The following is a 23,579-nucleotide window of genomic DNA, read 5'->3' as shown; positions in this document are numbered from 1 at the left end:
TCTCTTTCCCTTTCTGAAACTGCTTTTTTCTTCCTGCATACCCACTTGCATCTAATTGCCCACTTCCCAACTGGAAGCTCCACCAAGTCCCACGTTTGGTTCTTATGGAACGACTCCATTTCCTCCACCATAGCGCCTATCCAGTTACCTTTCTCCTAACTGTGCATGACCTCTTGAAGGGTAGTAGGATCTCCGATGCTAGTAATAAGCGCTCAAGACACCAAATCATCAAAATCGTACCTGGGAGGTGGCCTGATGATGCATCTGGGTCTATTCGACAGCTATGCTACGATGCGGCTACTAGTCATTCGAGCTAGAACTCCTTGTGTTTTTAACACCATCATCTCCACCCTGAGTTTCTAACTCCACTTGCACCGCCAACTGATCTCTCGAGCTAGAACTCCCTGCATTTCTGTCCTGAATCTCAAACTCCACCTGAATCGCATGCTCATTGCTATTGCGATTTTCTGGCACTTGTTTCTTTATTTTCTCCTGAGTACGCGACAACATGGCTTTCTCATTGAAAACCAGGTCTCTACTGATTACCACCTTGTTTGCCACTGGATCCCACAACTTGAACCCTTTCACGCCTTTTTGATATCCCAAAAAGGTGCACCGTCTAGATTTCACCTCAAGCTTTGATCTCTCCTCACCAGGAATGTGCGCATAGGCTGGACACCTAAATACTCACAATCCGGAGTAGTCTACCCCATTACCTATCCACATTTCCTTAGCAACTTTCCCATCTTGTGATGCTCTTAGTGATCTGTTTACCAAGAAACAAGTCATACTAATCGCCTCGTCTCAGAAATTCATAACAAGCCTAACATGTAACCTTGGACATTAAGCCCTTTCAGTTAGGGTTCGGTTCATCCTTTCCGCCACACCAATTTTTTGCGGTGTTCAGTGTACTGTAAAATGCCTCATGCCATGCTGCTCGCAGAACTCTCTGAAACTCGATTTTATGTACTCAGTTCCATTGTTTGCCCTAAAGAACTTAACTTTTCTCCTGATCTGGTTTTCCACCTTAGCTTTTCACAATTTAAACTTGGAAAACGTCCCCGACTTATGCCGCATGAAGTACAACCAGACCTTCAGTGAGTAATCATCGATGAAACTCACAAAGTACACATGTCCCCCTTATGATGCCACTCTCATTGGTTTTAAAACATCCAAATGAATGTAGTCCAGTATTCCCTCCGTCTTGTGCATGACTATCATGAACTGAACGCTATTCTGCTTCCCAAGCACGCAATACTTGCAAAAATTCAGCTTACATGATTTGACCCCCTTCAAAAGATTTCTCTTGTGAAGTTCTTTCATTCCATGCTCACCCATATGCCCTAAACGCATATGCCACAAAATGGTACCGTCAGACTCTACGGATGTAGCTCCACCTACAACTGTAGTACCCAGTAGTGTGTATATATTCGTCAACACTCTCTTCCCCTTCATCATGGTTAGAACACCCTTGCTCACCTTCATTACCCCACCTTTAGATTTGTAACTAAGCCTGTTATAATCCAAGGTGCCTAACGAAACGAGATTCTTCTTCAACTCCGGCATGTGCCTCATATCACATAACGTCCTCACCACACCATCATACATCTTGATTCTGATATTCCTCACCCTGATAACTTTGCACGCAACATCGTTCCCCATCATAACGGAACCAGAACTCACCAATCTGTACATAATGAACCAATCCTTGTTGGGCATCATATGATAAGAACACACCGAATCCAAGATCCAAGAATATGCGAACTCATCCGACCTAGATGAAACCGAGAATATATCACCGTCACCGCTCCCAAAGTCTCCTTCTTCTACCACAATCGCCATGTTTGACAAACCTTCTTTGGTTTCAACAACCCCTTTCTTCCTTTCCGGACACTCGGGGTTTTATGTGCCCCTTTTTCCCGCATTTAAAACACCGCACATCCTTCCTTTTCCTGGATTTGGGCTGAGCCCTATGGTTGCTCGATCCACCTCGGAACGTGCTCCTCCCACAATCCCGATTCCTCTTCACCACGAGTCCTTTACCATGTCAACCCTCATCGCTGGCCTTCTTCCTTTGATGAACCCCAGCAATGCCCTCGTAATGTCCTCCAAATCTAGGCTTTCTTTCCCACAAGTCAAGGTCATAACCAGATTCTCATATATAGGAGACGGAATTAAGCAGCATCAATGTTTTGTCCTCTTCCTCGAACTTCACATCAACTCGCTTTAGATCACTAATGATCTGATTGAATGTGTTGATGTGCTGAGTCAAGTCTGAACCCTCTGCCATCTTAAGCCAATATAATTTTTGCTTAAGATACAACTTGTTCGTGAATGACTTGGACATGTACTAGCTTTCCAATTTCAGCCAAATCGCTACCGGTGATTCCTCATCCATGACATGATACATCACGTCATTGGCTAGACAATGCCAGATAGTGGACACAGCTTTTGCTTCCAACTCCTTCCAACTCATGTCATCCATGCCTTCTGGCTTTTTTTCCGTATAAAGCCTTCACCATACCTTGCTGCATGAGCAATTCCTTAACCCTCCTCTTCCAAAGTCCGAAATTTCCCGTTCCATCAAACTTTTTAACATCAAATTTCATCAAAGAGATCCCAACCATTGCAACCAATAGCTTGATACCAATTGTTGTAGCAATTGGCGCTCTGATACCAATTGTTGGTGAAAGTGCACAGCAGAAAATCTCACACAAACTCGAAACAATCACGGAACAAGCAATACAAGCACTCAATGATGAACAATATGGAATAAGAAATTACTAACAAAGAGAATCAATGAAACCAATAATCAAAAGATACAAGATTTACGTGGTTCGAAAATGTGCCTACGTCCACGGGAGCAGCAACTGAATTTTCCACTATCATTATGTCAATCTTACAACTAGGGTTACAAAATATGATTATATACGAACCCTAAGCGTACATAACCTTAGAACCTGTCTAAATCATCCCTGTAGCAATCCTCAGAGGAAAATCGTCAAATCCCCCTCAATCTACTGATCTCCAAATTCAAATATCGTAACTTGCGCCGAACGAAACCGGCAACGGTTTCTTCCTGCAAGTCTCTCTTTTGTTCTTCGCTTCATGATGCTTTCTTGGTACATGCGTTCCACTCAAATATGAGCCACATCCCCAACATATACCTTTTGATTTCATCCTTCACCTATTTTTTGAACAAAATTTCCATTATAGGTTCGTTACTAAAAGCACACCAATAAATAAGGTCCCAAAATTTAAGGTAATAATTGATGACATTAGAAGAAAGTTGCCTAAGACTGCATACTCAATCCAACAATTGCTAAGTGATTATGCGTCAAAGTTGCGAAAATTAAGTATTTAAATGCATTAATTAAATGTTACTATTTTAATTAAATACTTAATTATGTCCCATATTTTAATCAGTGAGCTCATTTGATAGATTTACGGACACTCGTGTTTTATTATTGCAGGATAATTTTTGGACATTAAAGTTGAAATTAAAATGTATGCGGGTCGTGCGTGAGAGAAACCGTGTATGTGAACCATGCACGTGACCGTATGCACGCATTTGTTTGAAGCCATGTGTGTACACTTTAAGAACCAAGGCCGGCCATGCAAATCCATGAGTGGGGTTTCAAATTGAAGGGGTATGCGGGCTTGACAAGACTACGTGAAGGAAGGAGTTAAAGGTCGTGGAGCACGTGAGGCAGCTGGGCCATGCACAAGACAGCCCATGCGCATGCACGTGAAGAGGGCCGTGTTTGGAGCTGGGCCATGTTTGGAGATGAGGCCTGTGAGTGAGGAAGGCTGGTTGTGAGCTGGGTTTGGGAACCGTGAGCCTATGCACTGGGCTTAGCAGTGCAGCAGCTGAATACACCCCAAAAAAAAATAATAATAGGAGGCCATGTGGTGATGTGACCACGTGGGAGGCACATGCACATAGGCATGTGCTAGGTCCAAACTGACAGGCAGAGGGTTTCAAAATGCAAGGCGCTGGGCATGCATGATAATTGGGGGGACAGCCGAATATAGATATAAAAAAGAGGTTTTGCTTTTTGGGGGGTATGTCTTTTTAGGGTTTGCTTTTCTCTAGGGCCGTGTGCAGCAGGGGGAGCAGGAGGTAACCGTAGGAGAGGGTTCTGCCTTGGGAACCTGAGCAGCTCACACACACACACACACACACACACTCTCTCTCTCTCTCTCTCTCTCTCTCTCCCTTGTTACTTTATGGCTCTTTAAATACATTGTTTAGATTTATTTTTATTCAAGCTTTTTGTCCAAGTTTAATTTTTGTTTAAGCCAGTATTTAAGTTTAGTTTAATTTTGAGGCCTTTGTTTAAGCATTTATTTGAGTCTATTTTTAATTAAGTCATCGTGAAGTTTAAGTTAATTTATTTTTTTGTTTGAATATATTGTTGGATTGAGTACTATTTTTGTTCAAGTTATTGATCGGGTTGAGTTTATTTTTTAGTTAATGTTTGATTGAGGATTTTATGGTTGAATGTTTAATTTGAGTAATACAGTTTTCATCTTTGGTTTGTCCGAAATTTCAAACGCAGGATTTATTTCTTGTCTGAATGTTTAAACCAGGATTGTTTTACTCATTTAATTTTGTTATCGTTTATTTCATTGTGTGGATGGATCATTGAGTAGAAATATTAGTTGTGTTGATTTTCCTGTAGTTTATTTACCGTTACCTGTTTCTTGTCATTTATTTTATGCGTGTTAAGTTTTTAGTTTATGTTATGCGTTATTTTAATTTAGTCACAAACTCTCAAAGATCCAGAATTACGAATTTGAACTGTGTTCAGTAAAAATTTGTTTTCTTATTTTCTTTTTCTGTTTTACATGAGTTTGAAACCGATCTGCATTCCTTGAGGAGACGATCTGGCCTTTGGGCTAATTACACGGCAAAACTCCTACACTTGGGATAGCCTTTGTGCTGCCCATTTCAGAGTGAGTCACTGAGCATTGGAGAGTAAATAAGGACCAATGCAAATTTAGACAAGTACCAAATAGATAAGCAACATTAAATCAATTTCTATAGAGTCCAAGTATTGTAAGTTACAACGTTACCAAAAGGTCCTTGCTCTAGATTTGTAGTTTCCAGATCTTCTTTAAATATTTCCCCTCAATTTCTTGCAGATGCTCCAAGAAAACTCCACTTGTAGACTTGGAAAAGGATGCTGGCACACTGAATTTATCCTCCAAAAATATGTAATAAACAATCAAAGATGAGTTTCTTCAAATCAACATCAAAATCTCATGAAAGAAAACCAATTTGTCACAGTAAAAATCTCAAAGCACAGCAGCTGGGCCTCAATCTGGATGCTGGCAGACCTTCAAAGCTCTGAAATTTGTGTTGGCAGTCCAATATCTCAAGTTAACTGGCCAATTTATCTAGTCTAAAGAAAATAAAAGCTTACAAAATGCAGCAAATGAAGTCTGAATCCAGAGTAGATGCTGAAATTATCCTCCAAACATGTAATTTGCACTAGCACTTGAATTTTCCTCAATTTTGTTTCAAAACATCAAGCAAAACCCCCCATTTATCACAGCTGGAGGCAATTTATCGCAAATTTAGCAGCAGGAAAACACTCTGGATACTTCCCACTTGCAGGTCACCAGTGCATGGTGCACATGCGCTGCCAACAATGTATCTCCAGCAATGGTTTTCTGGCTGGTGGCAGATTGAGGGATGATGGTTTCAGTGATGGCGACAAACTTCAGAAATTTCTGATTTTGAAGGGTGCGGCTGGGGTACTTTCAGGTAGTGCATGGGCCACACCCCACGTCGGGTGAAGGTGAAATTGCAGGGGAGGGGTTTTAGGTGGTGTCTATCTGTGATGGTGAAGGAGGTGTTGTAAAATGGTTCTTGGAAATTAGGGTTTCGAACCAGTGGCACAACTGTAATTCTCTGGAAAAGCTGCAGGTGAACATTGCTTGCAATTTCTGAATTTTGAATGGTTGTGTGGTGACCATGGTTTGCTCTGATGCTATTTTGATGAGAGAATTTAGATATAGAGAGAGAATTGAGAGAATTAGAAGGAGAAGAAGAAGAAGAGAAAACAAGGAAGAAGAAGACGAAGGCGGCGGGAGGGAGGGGGAGAGAGAGAGAGAGAGAGAGAGGGAAACTGCAACAATCTGATTTAAAGCAATAACTGTACAATAACTTAAAATCATTTAGGTAAAGTGATAATAAAAAAAGAAAGAAAGAGTCGAACCTCCCCCCCCCCCCCCCCTCAAAAAAAAACACAAAATCTTATTTTCTAAATTAGAGCTTAGAATGGAGTCAAATTTGAGGCTATGATTCCAATTCTTGCATTTGATTTGCAGAATCAGGGGTGCAGCACTTGAGTTTTGTGGAAATGGTGATTCCCCCCCCCCCCCCCTCAACCCTTGGGATTCTGTTCTTGACGTCATTTTTAAATGCACCATTGAAAACAAGTATTTAATACCAAAAAATATCCATCAATTAAACTGTTGGCCTAGCAAGGCTTAATCTCGTTTTGATAATGACAAATCAAGCCATCTAATTGTGCTATCAAGTGTATTTACAGATATTACAGTTTAAAAGCACAATGACAAATGTTTAAATGGAAAGCCATGAAGAACACAAGCAAATCAAGGATGGTTATTGAAGAAAAGCTTGGATGAAGATCAAGCTTAAGGATATGAAGACCTAGTTAGTTTATCATTTATATTGTTAAAATAGGTTTCATGTAAGTAATTCTCAATAGGTTTGTGTTATGAAACTCTTACGTAAATTATTGGACTTAGATACGTTTCAAATCTTGAAATTTTTTTCCCAAAGTCCAAATATCATTTCATAAGGATAAAAATCAGTTTTGGAATCAAAATATAAAAGAACATTGAATTTTAGGATGTTCAGGTGCCTAAGGCTTATGCTCAGTTGTCCGAACGCAGGAGTCTGAACAAACTGGTCTGGCATCAGTGAGTTCAGGCGACCGAATGGCTACTGCCATTATAAAGTTATAGACAGTGTTGGTTCAGGCGACCAAACTTAGGGTTCAGTCGACTGAAAGGCTACTGCCTATTTTGAAATTCATAATTTTAAATTGGTTTGGGCGACTGAACTACTAGTTTAATTGACTGAAGCGCGTGATAACTTTCGCGAACAGCAAGATATCTTTTCGATTTTGAAAGATAATGTTTCCAAAGCTTGCACAAACAACTAGAATTCAAACCTAGCTATAAATAGTTAACCTTAATCGTGTTAGGGCAAGAGAATACATTGATTTTACGTTGAAAATCTGATGTGCGCCGTTCTCTTTTCTGAAACTATTTTTCTAGTTTATACTTTCAAGTTCTAAGCTTTCAAACCCAGAAAACTAAGCCAACCTCTTGAGCTTTATAGCAAATACTTTTTGAGAGTATCATAGTGCTTATTGTGTATGAATCCGCTCTTGTTAGAGAGTTTTCTTTGTACAACCCTGCAGTTACAATTTCTTTGTCAACTGACGGTTTCGGTTGTGAATCGTTGAACAAGCGGAAGGATTGTTTTCGCTTGATAGGTAACTCCTCCTAAGTAAAGGAGAGAGGCGACTGCCTAGTGAAGGAGTGGGGTACTCTGCCCAAGCAAAGGAGAGAGGTAACTCCACCTATGTAAAGGAGAGAGGCGACTCTGCCTATTGAAGGAGGTTTTGTAAAAGACATCTCTGCCTACTAAAAGAGAAAGGCTTCTCTGCCTAAAAGGAGGGATAGAAAAATCCTCATAGCGGGTTGCTTGAGGCAAGGACGTAGGCAAGGTTGCCGAACCCTGTAAAAAATCTGGTTTCACTCTTTTCCCTTATCTCTTTATTTTCCAAACATATTTATCTTGAAATATATCTGTAGTGACCCAAAGAATGATATCATTTTAATAATTAAGAGGGAGAGAAAATGGAAACAGAAACAGAAGGAGGCCGTAGACTTCGTCGACGACATTGCATTTTGGGAATAATGAAAATTTCAGAAAAACTGCCAAGCTTCGTTGATGAATACAGGGTTTCGTCGACGAAGGTCTTCAGAATTTCGTCAATGAACACAGGGCTTCGTTGACGAGAAAATACCGAGGGACGTTTTCAGGCTACTCTGAATTTCGTCAACGAACACAAGGTTTCGTCGACGAATTTATTGAAGGACTCGTCGACGAGGTGACATGTCTCATCGACGAATCTGACCCTATAAGTAGGAAAAGCTCAAATTTTTATTCATTTCCAACGCCTCTTTCTCTCTCCTCTCTCTCTCCCACGGATCCTCTCCCTTCTTTTTTCGATTTTGGCCCCACCAGTCGCCAAATCGACGATCCAAAGCTACCACGACGCTCCTGGCGGAGTTCTTTACAAGTCTGTCAGAGCAGGTTGTCGGGAAAACGAAGTTGGATTTCATTCCAAATTCAGGGTAAGACCTTTTAGTCCCTTTTTGGTCTTATGGTAGTTATAGGAAATGATGTAGGCGATGAAATACTGATATTATGTTCTGGCATATGTTGGTTTCAGGGTGTTGCGTAGGAGGCCCGGCAGGAGTTAAGTTACTATTCCATAGGGGCTTTCCAGTAGTCAAGCAAGGGAAATATGCTATGCTAGGAAATTTCTAAATATTATACAGTTTATTTATTTACGAAAATTATGTATTAAAGTATGGTGTGACTTGAGAATATGTATGTACGGGGATATGTTTTATGAATTTATGAATTTCAGTACTATGATTATGTGAATTTCAGTACCATGATTTTACGGATTTTAGTACCATGATTATACGAATTTCAGTATTATGAATATGCAGTTTCATGTTATGATTTACAGTTACGATTATGCAGCATCATGGTTATTATGATTACTTCAGAATCATGGTAAATCAGATAGATATGTATAGAAATATATTATATGATATCAGACCCTGTTGGACTTGCAGCTACAGAGCACGGTACTGTTGCTACAGATATTACGTTATGTTATGAGTGCAACCACCTATTTAGATAATACGTGGTAGTAGGTCGATCACCTAGGCCCTTGACGTGGACAGACTCCCCATCCAGATATGGGTTGAGGTGGACAGATCGACTGACAGAGTATAGTGATTTATTCCTGGTTGACCAGCCGGGGTAAGTCCAGCCTACAGGCCGCACAACCCTGTCATGAGGGGGCAAGTCATGACACACATATAGTCATAGGGAACAATTTCAGTTACTATTACATACGTATGGATTTACAAAATCGGGGACCCTACTTATGTACACTAGAAGTATTTTGAATTATAACCTACAATATTGTTATGTTAAGCAACATGGAAAGGGGATGAATTTTCTTACTTATACTATACTTAACATATTCAGTTATACATGTTTATATGAAATCAGATTTTGCATAATATTGTTAGCTCATTTGCCACACACTAGTAATAGCATATTTCTTCTTACTGAGTGTTGGCTTATCCCAGTGTTGAAATATTTTTTAGGTGATCTAGGTAGGTAAGCAGATCAGGCTCGCAGATAGAGGGGCTTCAGTGGTGCCCTGTCAGAGAGTGAGTATGTTTTGGGAGAATTTTTGTAAACCCTAGTTAGATGAGGGTGTTTTTGGGGAACAGAGGCATGTGTATATTTTTGGGGAAACATGTTGCACTCTGGTATTGTATGGTATGGTATTGTATATATTTTCATATGGATATGTTTATTCAGTTTCTGCTTCTTGCTGCTTAGGTTTATGATTGGGCTTTTCTCCAGTATGATATCAGAGCATGTAGAATATGGTATTAAAAAAAATTAAAAAAAAAACCTAGTTAAATAGCAGGTCGCTACAATATCTGCTATGAATGGTGTGAATATTCTACTTTGATCCGTGACTGCTGTGAATGATTTGAACATCCTCATTGATTAACATCTGCAATAGTTACTGAGATTGATCTATTTAATATGGTGGGAATGTTATTGTAATTAGTATACATCTTTTGGGAATGATATTGTGATTAATATATCACTTATTCAAGTTATAATATAAAATATCTCGTGGATTGAGAATATTGTGAGTGATATTGATTTGTTGTCAATATCGTTAATAGTAAGTAGTTGATCACTTGTTAAAATCAGTAAATAAAATACTTCATAGTCAAAGATATCTACATTGATAAATTTAATTGCTGGAAATACCGTTGAAGCACTTGTGAAGATTATAATACATAAAATTGAATAAGCTTCCATGCATAAAATTTTAAAATACCCAATTCACCCCCCTTTTGGGATAACACCTTAACTTTCATAAACTACCCAAATCATCCAGCAAAAATGCCCTAGCATCTACCATCTCACTCGTCTCTTTGCTTGGAGAAGAATCTCTCTTCTGCTGCTGCAACATGATTCCTTTCTCCGATGAGTCCTCCATCCCTCCATCAATTAAACTACCTATTATCTCATTCGTCTCTTTGCTTGGAGAAGAATCTCTTCACTGCTGCTGCAACAAGACTACTTTCTTTGGTGAGTCCTCCCTTTTTCCCTCCCTCCATCAATTAAACTACTCAAAGCATCCATCAAAAAATTCCCTGGCATCTGTCATCTCACTCATCTCTTTGCTTGGAGAAGAATATTTCCCTCCTTCCTTTCTCTCTCTCATTCAAATAGGAAGCAATATTAAACGTGAGCAACAGCATCCTTTGCCATTGTTAATAGAGTTGCCAAGAGCCCATGGCATAAGACTAGCATAAAAACCACCCCAGGAAAAAATAAGGATTGGGCTGAGAATTTGTAAAACAAAATGAGTGGGTAATGACTTGGTAACATAATTGTTGAAACCTGAAACTTATTATCAAAACTAAAACTTACAAATAAGTTTTGTTTTTCCTTTTTTTAAAAAGAAGCTAGAAACCAAATACATTCTGTAGTAATCTAATAAAGATTAAAAAATTGAAAAAATAATAATAAGATGATTTCTATTTTTTCATAAAAAAAATTAGTAGTTTTAGGAATGTTTTTTTTTTCTTTTATATTGAATTCACATGACATTCATTTACAAATCAAACTATCATCTAACAATAGGGGAATTTTTGGAAATTGATTTATTTTTCTTTCCATTCTAGTCACCATTCATGAATACAAATGTTAGAATGGAATTAAAATTCCAATTCGACAATTATTCTGTTTCACTAACCAAACGTAGTGCTAGCAGTCCAACAGTGATGCCATTTTACCTTGATCCTATTCCTGCCTTCATTCCTTTCATGCTTAAATTCTATTCTGAAAACCAAATGGGATACAATAGAATACGAGTGCATCCTCCCAGGTAAACAAAAAAATAAAATGTCAAATGGACACATGCACGTGCACACACACGACAGATTATTCAGAAAATTTTTCCTAATTCCTGTCCCATCATAATTATTAGAGCACTTAAAATTTCTCAGCCTTCTTCTTCTTACACATACCACCACATATCATTGTCAATCTAATTTCCTGACCTCCAGGATTAACAAATCTCAGGCCCTTTTATCCAAAAATTCTTGAGTTTCCTTATCCTAATGACTTATCTCCTCTAGCAGACATGCTTTGTGCCATGTGGATATTTTACAATAATAAATTAGCAGCAATGCTTACCTAAAATATTGGCGGAGTATTACCCAGTGGATATTTGAGTAGCACAAGAAATTCTCCAGGGTGCTATGTCCATACCATATTGACAAGACAAAGTATGCCTCAGACACATGAAACACATGAAATTATCATAAACATGCTCATACAAGTGTTTTTTTTTTTTAATAATAACTGTCATATAAATGTTAAAAACGGTATATGTAATTATATATTTAATCACTGTCATGTCCTGAATGCATCCAATATCTAATAGGAATTTTTTTGTCCCATGTCCATGACTGTGTGATATCACAAGCCTGAGACAATGCTGCAGACCCAGAATACAGGAACATAAATCTAAGAGCAATAACAATGCAATTAAGAAGTTTAAAAATTATAAGACTAGCTGAGTGGAAGTCCATTTACCTCTCCAAGGAAGGTAGAACCCTTATTATGGGCTGTTTGGTTTATGGAATCTTAGATGCCTCCAGGAGTAAGATTCACAAAAATTCCATGCCTGAGAATAGGATGTCTGTCTCCTAGAAATATTTTTCTTTAGTCTGTGCTACAGGATATCTGATAATCTACAGATAGTGCCCATTTAAATGTCTGGTTTATCAGGTGAATCCAGCCATGTATTATAAGATTATGAAATGCACTTTAACTTGTGTATATAACAGTATATGATAGATATTAAGATTTTCAAAATATGCATAGATTATAATATCATAATATTATGCTACTGTATTATGGTACTAATTATGGATACATGCGTTGCATGTGTGACATATTTTTTATATGTTGCAAATAATATTTTCTTGGGTAAGAATAATCAAACTCTTTACAAATTAGTTAATATTATTGTTGGAAAAATAAGCTGTAATTGACAATAATCTATAAAATGAAATTCTACAACTTGTATGATTAATCATTATATATTTTTGTTTGTAGTTAATAGGATTTTGTAACGTTATCAAAAATTCCCTGAATTAGAGTTGGTTTACACATAACTACATTAGTTTTAAAAATATTATTAGCCACTAACACATGCTTAAGATTCAAAATGCAATATTATCATTACAAACAAAAACTTAGTCCTAAGAAGGAAATAGAATTAACAAAATAATAAAAAAAAGGTCCCTTTTATATTCTCATCCTGGTTTGAACATTTAATCAATTCCATGAGCAAAGTGTAACTTTTTTCCCAAAGTGAACTAGTGCAAACGTATTGCATAGCATTTTCTTGAAGTGGGTTACTAGAATAAAATTTGGAAATATTGTTCTCCAAAAGATGCCTGTCATAAATAAAGCTGATATTTATAATAAGCTTATGAGTATCCCTTCAAAGTAAAAGAGACGAGACTGGAAGCAATCCAAACAAATTGAAGCACAGCATTAATAGTTGGCTTCCCTTTAAAACAAAGTAAGAATTAATAGGCTCATTGGGTATCAATTCTTATAATTATCATTTGTTTTTTAATGTTCTATCCGCTATTTCTTGACTCAAACAACAAAAAAAAGAAAAAAAGAAAAAAAGGAAGGACGGAAAGAGAGTTAAATCAATGCAAATGAATAGACTCTAGAAAATAAAGGAAAAAGGGGGGGCAGATTAGAGAAAAGCTAACTAAAAAGTTAGCTTGTGTCATGTATCATCCATTCTTTTTGTGCAAGTGATTAAGCTTGTCATCAAATTACCACACATACAAGTCCATAAGCATGCAAGAAGATGAGCTAGAAAGCATGTATCAAGAAGGCAAGAGAAGAAGAGGGAGTTTTGTACATTGATAGGGGGAAGATGAAAAGAATGGGGAGGGGCAAAATGTTGGAAGACAAAGAGAATAGGGAGGCAAAGTCTTGGAAAACAATGGGTCGAGAAGGGGAATTGTGTGGAATAAAAACAAATTTAAAAGAGCATTTTGGGCACTATTGTAAGGACACCTGGAAAAGAAAAGAAAAGAAATAAAAAAAAAGAGAAATAAAGGAAAAGAAAGGAAAAAGAGAAATTTGGTTTGGCAGGACCCCAAACCGTTGAGGGTTTCACTGAGCTCAGGAAAAACCGTCGACAGTTTTCCTCTACGTAAGCTTACTTAAGTAGTAAGCAATGTATTTTATTTCATAACTTAACATTTCCCTCTCTCTCTCTAAATTAGGTTTTTGAGACTCTCTCTCTCTACTAGCACTCTCTCAAGTGGCTCTCTCTCTAAGATCCCCCGAAGTTCGTCATCAATCCCCGATCAATTTTCTCTCCTCTCTCGACTTGCCAGCTCACTTTCGGCGGTGGGTACGAAAGCTAGGGTTTCCCGTTTTCCGAACGTAATCGGCTTATTTTCAAGAATAGATAAGGGCTCTAAGATCACCCGGAGTTCGTCATCAATCCCTGATCATTTTTCTCTCCTCTCTTGGCTTGCCGGCTCACTTTTGGCGGCGGGCTCAAAAGCTAGGGTTTCCCGTTTTCCAAACGTAATCAGCTTATTTTCAGGAACAGATAAGGGGATTAAGTTATGTCAAGTTTTTATTGAAATTAAACCGGTTAAACCATGTTATATGTATGTATATTCATGATTTCAGTTGGTGTTTCGAAATCAAACCATATAAAATTGAGTTTGTAAATAGGGGATTTTCATACGGTAATTTGTGAAGGATTTTGAATGGTTGAATTTGTGGGTTTTGTTGTCAAACACGTAAATTGGGAAACAAAATGGGTGAGGGGTGATCATCTGCATTTTTATAAAACCTATAACTATGTATATATATGTGTTAAGTAAATTGAACCATGGGGATGATCGGGCTTGAGTTTTCATCATACAAACTAAATATATTATAAGGTGTTTTCCTGATTGTTTATCTGTTTATGTTGTAATACTAAAATCGTGTGGCATAAGAATAATCTATATGTTTTATTTCATAACTGAACCTGAGTATGGTAAGTGATTTCTCATATGTTTTTCCTGAGGACTTACCGGGATTGCCTCCTGATCGTGAGGTGGAGTTTGCCATTGATTTAATTCTAGGGACGGCACCGATTTCTAAGGCTCCATACATAATGGCTCCGACTGAACTAAAGGAGTTAAAGGAACAATTACAAGAACTACTTGACAAGGGGTTTATCAGACCGAGCATATCACCCTGGGGAGCACCGGTGTTGTTTGTAAAGAAGAAAGATGGGTCGATGAGGATGTGCATCGACTACAGGGAAATCAATAAAGTGACAATAAAGAATAAGTACCTGTTACCCGTATTGACAATCTGTTTGACCAGCTACAGGGCACACAGGTTTTCTCCAAGATCGATCTGCGATTCGGGTACCATCAGGTGAAAGTTAAATAAGAGGATCTATAAAAGACAACTTTCCGCACTAGGTATGGCCATTACGAATTTCTGCTTATACCTTTCGGTTTGACCAATGCTCTTGTGACATTCATGGACCTGATGAATAGGGTGTTCCATAAGTACTTGGATCAATTCGTGGTTGTGTTCATCAACGACATCCTAGTTTATTCAAGGAGCCCTGTGGAGCATGAAGCTCATTTGAGACTGGTACTTTAGGTGCTTAGAGAAAAGTAGTTGTTTGCTAAATTTAAGAAATGCAAATTCTGGTTGGAACAAGTTGCATTTCTATGACATGTAGTGTCCAGGGAAGGTGTTTCAGTGGACTCGAGCAAAATAGAGGTGGTAGTTAATTGGGCGAGGCCGAAGAATGTGCATGAGGTTAGACGTTTCTTGGGTCTTGCAGGATATTATAGCTGGTTCGTAGAGGGATTTTCTAGACTATCAGGTCTTCTAATACGACTTACGAGGAAGAACATGAAGTCTGAATGGACTGATGAGTGCGAGCAGAACTTTCAGGAATTGAAGCAGTGATTAGTCACTGCCCCAGTGTTGACCACTCCATTAGGAGATGGTGGATTCATGATCAACAGTGATGCATCTCAGAAAGGACTCAGATGTATCTTAATGTAGCAGGGAAAGGTCATTGCGTACGCTTCTCGCCAACTCAAGGAGTACGAGAAGAACTATCCCACGTATGACATGGAATTGGCAGCAATAGTTTATGCGTTGAAGATTTGGAGGCACTACCTATATGGTAAAAAAGTGCAAGATCTTTATTGATCATAAGAGTCTTAAGTACTTTTTCACCTAGAAGGAGTTGAACATGAGGCAGCGAAGATGGCTTGAGTTGATAAAGGACTACGACTGTACCATTAGTTACCACTTAGGAAAATTTAATGTGGTAGCTGATGCGTTGAGTTGGAAATCAGTGGGTGCATCAGTCTCAGCAATTGTAGCTCAGCATTGGATCAGGATGGACCTAGAAAGGTTGGATATGGAGTTAGAAGAAGGAAATCACCAGGCTTTCATGGCTAGTTTGGTTATTCAACCAACCTTGCAAGAAAGAATTAAAGCCGCTCGGATAGGAGACGTAGAGTTGATAAAAATTGTGGAGAAAGTACGAAGTGAGCAACAAACTGACTTCAATATCTCTAATGATGGGATTCTCAAATTTCACACCAGACTGTGTGCACCTAACGACGCAGATATTAAAAGGATAATTCTGGAGGAGGCTCATCGCTCTCTCTATACTGTTCATCCAGGAAGCACAAAGATGTATAGAGATCTGCGAGAATCCTTCTGGTGGAGTAATATGAAAAGAGAGATTGCCCAGTTCGTGGAACAGTATTTGACGTGCCAACAAGTGACAGCAGAGCATCAGAGGCCAGCGGGACCACTGCAACCACTTGGTGTTCCTGAGTGGAAGTGAGAGCATATCTCTATGGACTTCGTAACGGGATTGCCTTCAGCAGTGCATGGACAAAATGTTATATGAGTAATAGTGGATCGTCTGACTAAGACCACGCACTTTGTTCCTATTAAAATCAATTATTCCATGAATAGGCTAGCAAAGCTTTATGTGCAGGAGATATTCCGACTTCATGGCGTCCTAGTTTCCTTTGTCTCATATCAAGATTCAGGGTTTACCTCTCGGTTTTGTAAGAGTTTGCAGGAAGCATTGGGATCTCAACTCACTTTCATTACTGCATTTCACCCACAGACGGATGGACAGTCTGAGCGAACCATTCAGATTCTAGAGGATATGTTGCGGGCGTGTATGCTGGATTTTGCGGATGGTTGAATTCTATATCTACCGTTAGTTGAGTTTGCTTATAATAACAGTTATCAGGCCAGTATCGGGATGACACCGTATGAAGCATTGTATGGTCGAAGGGGCCGATCTCCGTTGTACTAGGATGAGGTAGGCGAGCGGCAGATGTTGGGGCTGGAACTTGTTCAGAAGACCTCTGAGAAGGTCAAGCTTATTAGGAAAAGGATTAAAACAGCACAGAGTTGGCAGAAGAGATATGCAGATACACGCTGGCGAGAGCTGGAGTTTGAGATAGGTGATGTGATATTTTTGAGGATTTGCTCCGATGAAAGGGGTAATGAGATTTGGAAAGAGGGGTAAGCTAAACCCTACATACATCGAGTCATTCGAGATTCTAGAAAGAATTGACCTAGTTGCCTACCGAGTGGTGTTACCCCAGCTTTGTCTAGGGTTCATGATGATTTTCACGTGTCGGTGTCAAGGAAGTATGTCCTAGATCCTTCGCACGTGATAAGCTATGAATTCTTGGAAGTCGGAGATACCCTATTCTATGAGGAGGTACCAATTCAGATTTTGGATCGAAAAATACAAGAACTACGTATTAAGGAAATACCGTTAGTGAAGGTACTTCAGCGTAATCATGCAGTGGAGGAAGGTTCATGGGAATTAGAGACGAAAATACGTCAGAAGTACTCACAGCTTTTTAGAGAGGCTTAGCGCTAGATAGGTTGTGCTTGGTTTGGTATACAGGTTGTGTAAAGTAGGTTTGTTTAGTTTTATCAGTTTGTTTACGGTTTTAGTATATGGATGGTCTTTGGGAGAGTTTTGTATGGGTATTGTAATCTCTCGAGACATTGTGTGTAACCACAGTATTCTTCCTCCATAAGTGAGGGTATTTAGTAAACTTGGGACGAGGCTGCTATGTGGGTGGCTACCAACTCTTCTGTAGAGTTAGATCGTTATTTAAGGAAAACTCCAGAGGGTGTGACTGATAATAGTTAGCAAATTTCGAGGACGAAATTTTTTTAAGAGGAGGAGATTGTAGGGACCCGAACTCGGAAAAGAAAAAAAAAAAAAAAGAGCAATAAAGGAAAAGAAAGGAAAAAGAGGAAATCGGTTTAGTAGGACCCCAAACCGTCGACAGTTTCATTGAGCTCAGGAAAAACCATCGACGGTTACAAACAAACGAAAGCATTGAACTGCCAAACCGTCGATGGTTTCAAAAACACCAAGAAAACCATCGATGGTTTTCCTCTAGGTAAGCTTACTTAAGTAGTAAGCAATGTATTTTATTTCATAACTTAACATTTCCCTCTCTCTCTCTCTCTAAATTAGGTTTTTGAGACTCTCTCTGTCTACTCTTACTCTCTCAAGTGGTTCTCTCTCTCTAAGATCCCCCGAAGTTCGTCATCGGTCCCCGATCATTTTTCTCTCCTCTCTCGGCTTGCCGGCTCACTTTTGGTGGCGGGTTCGAAAGCTAGGGTTTCCTGTTTTCCAAATGTAATCAGCTTATTTTCAGGAACAAGTAAGGGGATTAAGTTATATCAGTTTTTTATTGAAATTGAACCAATTAAACCACGTTATACGTATGTATATTCATGATTTCAGTTGGTGTTTTGAAATCCAACCGTATAAAACTGAGTTTGTAAATAGGGGATTTTCATACGGTAATTTGTGAGGATTTTGAACGGTTGAATTTGTAGGTTTTCTTGTCATACACGTAAATTGGGAAACAAAACAAGTGAGGGGTGATCATCTGCATTTTTATAAAACCTATAACTATGTATATATATATGTGTGTTAAGTAAATTGAACCATGGGGATGATTAGGCCCTGGTTTTCATCATACAAACTAAATATACTATGAGGTGTTTTCCTGGTTGTTTATCTGATTATGTTTTAATACTAAAATCTTGTGGCACGAGAATAATCTATATGGTTTATTTCATAACTAAACCTGAGTATGGTTGTGAGAATATATCGTGAAATTGAGATCTATACTGGTTTATGGAAAATATGGGGTTTTGATATGACGGTTGTATGCCGGGGTGTTGATATGGCGACTGAGAGCCGGGTTTTATATGACGGCTGAATGCCGGGTTGTGATATGATGATAGGCTTTATATGAAATGATAACAATGAGAATATATTATAGTTTTTATTACTTAAATTGCATGATATGGTTTAAGAACCCTGAGGACCGGTTGTATTGAGAGCACAGTACCTTGCTAGTGAGTTGTTTGGTCAGGTGCAACCACACTGTAGTGAAGTGTTGGTGGTTTCAGCTGGTTGGCCTGCGAAGTGTTGTTGTACTTTCCGTGGAATCCGGACCAGGAAGTGGTAAGGCAATCGAACCTATAACTGGGTTTGCAGATGCTTGTAGACGTACTTGCAGATGATTACTTTGACTTTGTTTGGGTTGATAACCCAGGTTAAGTCCAGCCTTCGGGTCGCACAACCCGTCATGGGGGTTAAGCATGTCTTTTGTCCCACGGAGTGCCTTTTACGCATATATGTGAATTTATGTAAATAGTGTTAGCTATTCATCGAACTGGTTTACACTGTGGAAATAAATATGTATTTTCAACTATATAGGTGTGAGTAAAATTTACAAAGGCTATTTTTGGTTAAAGGGAGATATGAATGTTTTCTGCTTCTACTAAAACTCATGTTGGTCACACCCTGATATTAACTTAATCCGTCTTACTGAGAGGTGTCTCACCATAATGATCATTTTACTTTTAAGGAAATACCAAGGATCGTGCTTAGCAGGCTAAAGGGGCCGAGTTTAGTTTGTCTAGTTTATGTACGTGGTTTGTATGGATGAAGTTGGTTTTTGTCTCTTATTTTTGGGTTGTAATATTAAATGCTTGGAGGCCCTTGTGGATGATGGTAGTCTAGAACTCTTGTATTGTTTTGAAGAATGTTTAAATTATTTCCACTGCTTTTATATGATGATTATGGTTTCAGGAATACAAATATTACTAAAGTAGCACCCCAGGCCCCACTTCTGGGTTCGGGGCGTTACAACTCTTCTACAAATTGAAACATAATAGTGACTCAAACTTTTAATGAAGGGCACTTAAAGGGTAATATAGGTATTGAAAAAATTGTCACTTAGAGGACTACCAATTTTTTTTTTTTTTTTCCATTTAGCCTTTTAGGAGTAGTTTAATTATTGACTTATAACATTATATTACATCATGATCAATAATGTTATCATATTTTTAATATTATTATAATGCTATATTATTGAAGGAGAGCTTAGGCGCAATGGTAAAGTTGTTGCTATGTGACCTGGAGGTCACGGGTTCGAGACGTGGAAACAACCTTTCGCAAAAATGTAAGGTAAGGTTGCGTACTATAGACTAATTATAGTCCACCTCTTCCCCAGACCCCGCATATGTCGAAGCTTTGTGCACCAAGCTGCCATTTTTTATTTTTATTTCTTATTTTTATAATGCTATATTATTATAATAATACAGTAATACTATCTATTATTCAATATCATGACAATTTATTATTGTAAATATTAAAAGGTGTGAAAAAATATAGTATAAGATAAAGTACATTACAATATCATTTTATGAATGTACTATATATAATAAAAATACAATATACTTATGATATAAAAATCATGATAGTGTGTGATAGCATTATATCATAGTACCATAAGGGGCATTTTTGTCTCTAGAGGCCAAATATTGAGCACATTTTAGTCCACAAATTTGGATGTCAATGGATAAGAATGTTACATGATGAGGGTTAGTACTAATTCGAATTTCATATTCAAGAGGCATGTTGGATGTGAACCATGTAGGATTTCTATAGCAAACCAAGCACTAGATCTGTAACTCATGCATCATATTCCTTGAGTTACCTAAATATCGCAAAACAAACAGCCCCTAGAAATTTGCATTTAAGCCTTCTTGTCTGTTTCTTGTCATTGCTTCCTATCCTCAAGCCTATTTCTTCAAAAATGGAGACTACATAAACAAATTTCTTTGGCAGAATTTGTTTTGGACGCTACAGTTTACGGGACTGGGCTGGACTAAATAGCAGGATCAGCTATGATAATTATCATATCCAATGTTTGGTCTATCGTCTACCATCTATAAGGGATAAAGGACATGACTGGAATTTTCATTTTATTTTCTTTTTGCTTTTTGTGCCTTTGGTTTGCCTTAGCCTAAGTTGGTCAATAGGGGGAACCAGCTTGTCCTATCCAGTGTAATGGGCTAACAGACCTCCTCTCAGCCAGTCCTATCCTCTACTCTTGCTGCACCAAGCATGGGCTAGGGGTGGTTTAGCAAGCTTAGCCACTCTTAGCCCATGAAACAAATTGGAGTTTGGCTGATTGAAAATGATATCTTTTAAGTGAAATCTATGGGATGTTCTCGCAAGGCACACAAGGTAAGATACTTCCTCTTGAAGTGTATGGGGTCCGTCTTCTGGTTAATATTGTTGGTTAAAAAAGCTGCTGGTGTCTTCTCAAAATAAGTTAATAATCCCTATACCTTTCAAATAATTAAAATTACCAGGCAAAATCTTGAATCTTGACCAATTCTTCATCTCCCCTACCAATCAGTCCAAAATCTCCCCAGGAAAGATTGGCTCCAATGCTCTTTGTGAATGAAGTTTTCAGTTTATGGGACCAAGAGCTCAGCTTTCATTATGGCTGGCATCAAACCTGGCAAGGTTGCTTAAAGACTTTTGACAGTCTGTTACTAGTTGTGCCCCGAATCACACACACACACACACACACAAACAGAGGAAAGGAATTGCTCAAGACAGAGGGCTATGTTCAATCATTTCCTTTTCTAAATCCAAAGTGTGTGAAACCCAAACCCAAAACCCAAAACCCAAAACCCAAAAATCCAAAACCCAAAATCCAGAATTCAAAACTCAGGTCTGCTGGAACCAGTGTTACTACAGGACATGGTTGAATAACGTTCCTAGGGGAAAATGCCAATACTATAAACCCTAGTTCCAGTCAGACGCTCTATCCTCCAAGACAGAAATAGCTTCCGGATTTTTATTTTTTATTTTTGGATATCTCTAGTAGCCCCAAAAATGCAAAATAACAAAATTCAAACGACAAAACCAATGACCAGTTTGGAACTTGAAAAAAAAATAACAAGATAATAACCTTCTAAAAAGAAATTTATTAGTTTGAATTTAGACAATGAAACTGGAAGAACCGAACCTGCATAACAATTTGTGACGTCAACAGTGCCTCTGAATGAAGTCCCGAGGAGAACTCCAACAGCGCGTTCACTCATCGTGAAGACCGTACGCTCGTGGTGGTCGGCGATGCTGAGAAGCACCAGAGGGTGAACAATGACCTTATCGATCGCCCTCAACGATGTCTGCTGCGCCTCGATCCCGTCCATTGGTATTCAAAGTCAACATTCAATAAAATTCGACTCCTTAAATTCTCCCTTCTTCTCCTTCTCCTTCTTCTTCTTCTTCTTCGGCGTTCTTTTCTTCCCTAGCAGAATTCTTCTGTGGTTCTTCCTCAATTGCTTCTTCTGTTCCTACTGCAAAAGGAATGGCCACTGCTCCAAGAAAGCAACCCAGATTGCTAACGGTATCGATCCTTGATAAGGTGGCGAAATCCAAAATACCGTTACAAATCCAAAATACCGAACCCAAATTAGTTATGGGCGTTAAAAATGTCCAAAGGAATAAAATGGAAATTTGAACACTAATAGAAAGAAATCAAGTGAAAATATATAGTAACTTAAAATGAACAAAAGCCACCATGCTAAGAGCATTCAAGATTATTCTAACTACGATATTATTTGGATTCTAAACTATGTTATTGAAATGGCTAGGAATTTCTCATGTATCACATGAGTCATAATCAGTTCTTCTAAATTCTTTTTCAATTCTATGTACCAAAAATTCAGTAAATTTGATTTGCATAAGAATTTTATTTATATAAATGGTGAGATCACATTGGGATGACTATATTAAAAAATCAATGGTCTACTATTGGGTATTGTACATTTGTGAATGATAATCTTATTACTTGGCATAACAAGAAACAAACTATTGCAGCTAGATCTATGTTGAAGCAAAATATCGAACTATGGTTCATACTCTTAGTGGACTTGTATTGTTGAAGTTTCTCTAGATTAAAATTGGAATTAAATGATAAAATCCATAAATATGTTTTGTGACGGTCAAGCCACCATTGGTATTGCTAGCTACCCAATGTTTTATAAGAGGACATAAGTACATGCCTCGTCCAACTAGAGGGGAAATGTTGGAAGATGCTATGTTATTTTAGTAGTTGGATGGTGTTGGTGGAGTGTCTTCTTTTTCCTTCATCTCCCATTATTAATATATAAAAAGAGTAAACCTAGTGCTACTGTAGAGACTCGAAGAATTTTACCGAATTGCGTATGAAAAGAGAAGGGAGAAAATAAGTTTTCTAAAGGTGTTCAGCAGGCCTTGTCAACGAGGCTAGGTCGTTCATTGACGAGGGGCCTTTTAGGGAATGTCGACAGGGATATGCGTCTCGTCGACGAGGGATTACCAAGAGAGGTGTTTCCGAGCCTGAAATAAGATGACAAGGAGTAAGTGCTCGTCGACGAACCTCCTTCTTGTACTCGTCAATGAGATAGCGTGGCTCGTTGACGAGTCTACACTTTATAAATATGCCAAACCCGGATTTGAAGCAAAAAAAATGACATGCAAATTCTTTCTCTCTCTCTCTAACTTCGCCCTCCTCACCTTCACTCTAGCTTTTTGGCTCGGTTCTTCACCAGATCGACGATCCGAAGCCGCCATATTACTCCTGGGAAGATTCTCCTAACTTGGGAACCATCCCAAAATTTAGGTAAGTTGATTATTTTAATATTTATTAAGGTATTTAGTATTTTTAGGCTGAGAAAAGGTATTAGATGA

General features: G+C 38.4%; 1 protein-coding gene across 2 annotated transcripts in view; it reads right to left on the bottom strand.

Annotated features, from left to right (window-relative positions):
- The window catches only part of LOC131168338 (26S proteasome non-ATPase regulatory subunit 7 homolog A-like), an 84,035-nt gene extending 61,793 nt beyond the window's left edge, over window positions 1–22,242 (bottom strand). Inside the window, exon 1 of one of the 2 annotated variants that reach the window (XM_058127677.1) lies at window positions 21,871–22,242. In XM_058127677.1, coding sequence (XP_057983660.1) covers window positions 21,871–22,057 — 187 coding nt within the window. In that variant the 5' untranslated portion in view covers window positions 22,058–22,242. The remainder of the gene's footprint in view (window positions 1–21,870) is intronic. The other variant, XM_058127676.1, reaches the window with a different exon arrangement.
- Between the last annotated feature and the right edge of the window lie 1,337 nt (window positions 22,243–23,579).

This window comes from Malania oleifera, chromosome 11 (genome assembly GCF_029873635.1).
Source record: "Malania oleifera isolate guangnan ecotype guangnan chromosome 11, ASM2987363v1, whole genome shotgun sequence".
NCBI classification, from domain to species: Eukaryota; Viridiplantae; Streptophyta; class Magnoliopsida; order Santalales; family Ximeniaceae; genus Malania; species Malania oleifera.
This window is presented reverse-complemented; position numbering and strand designations above follow the sequence as displayed.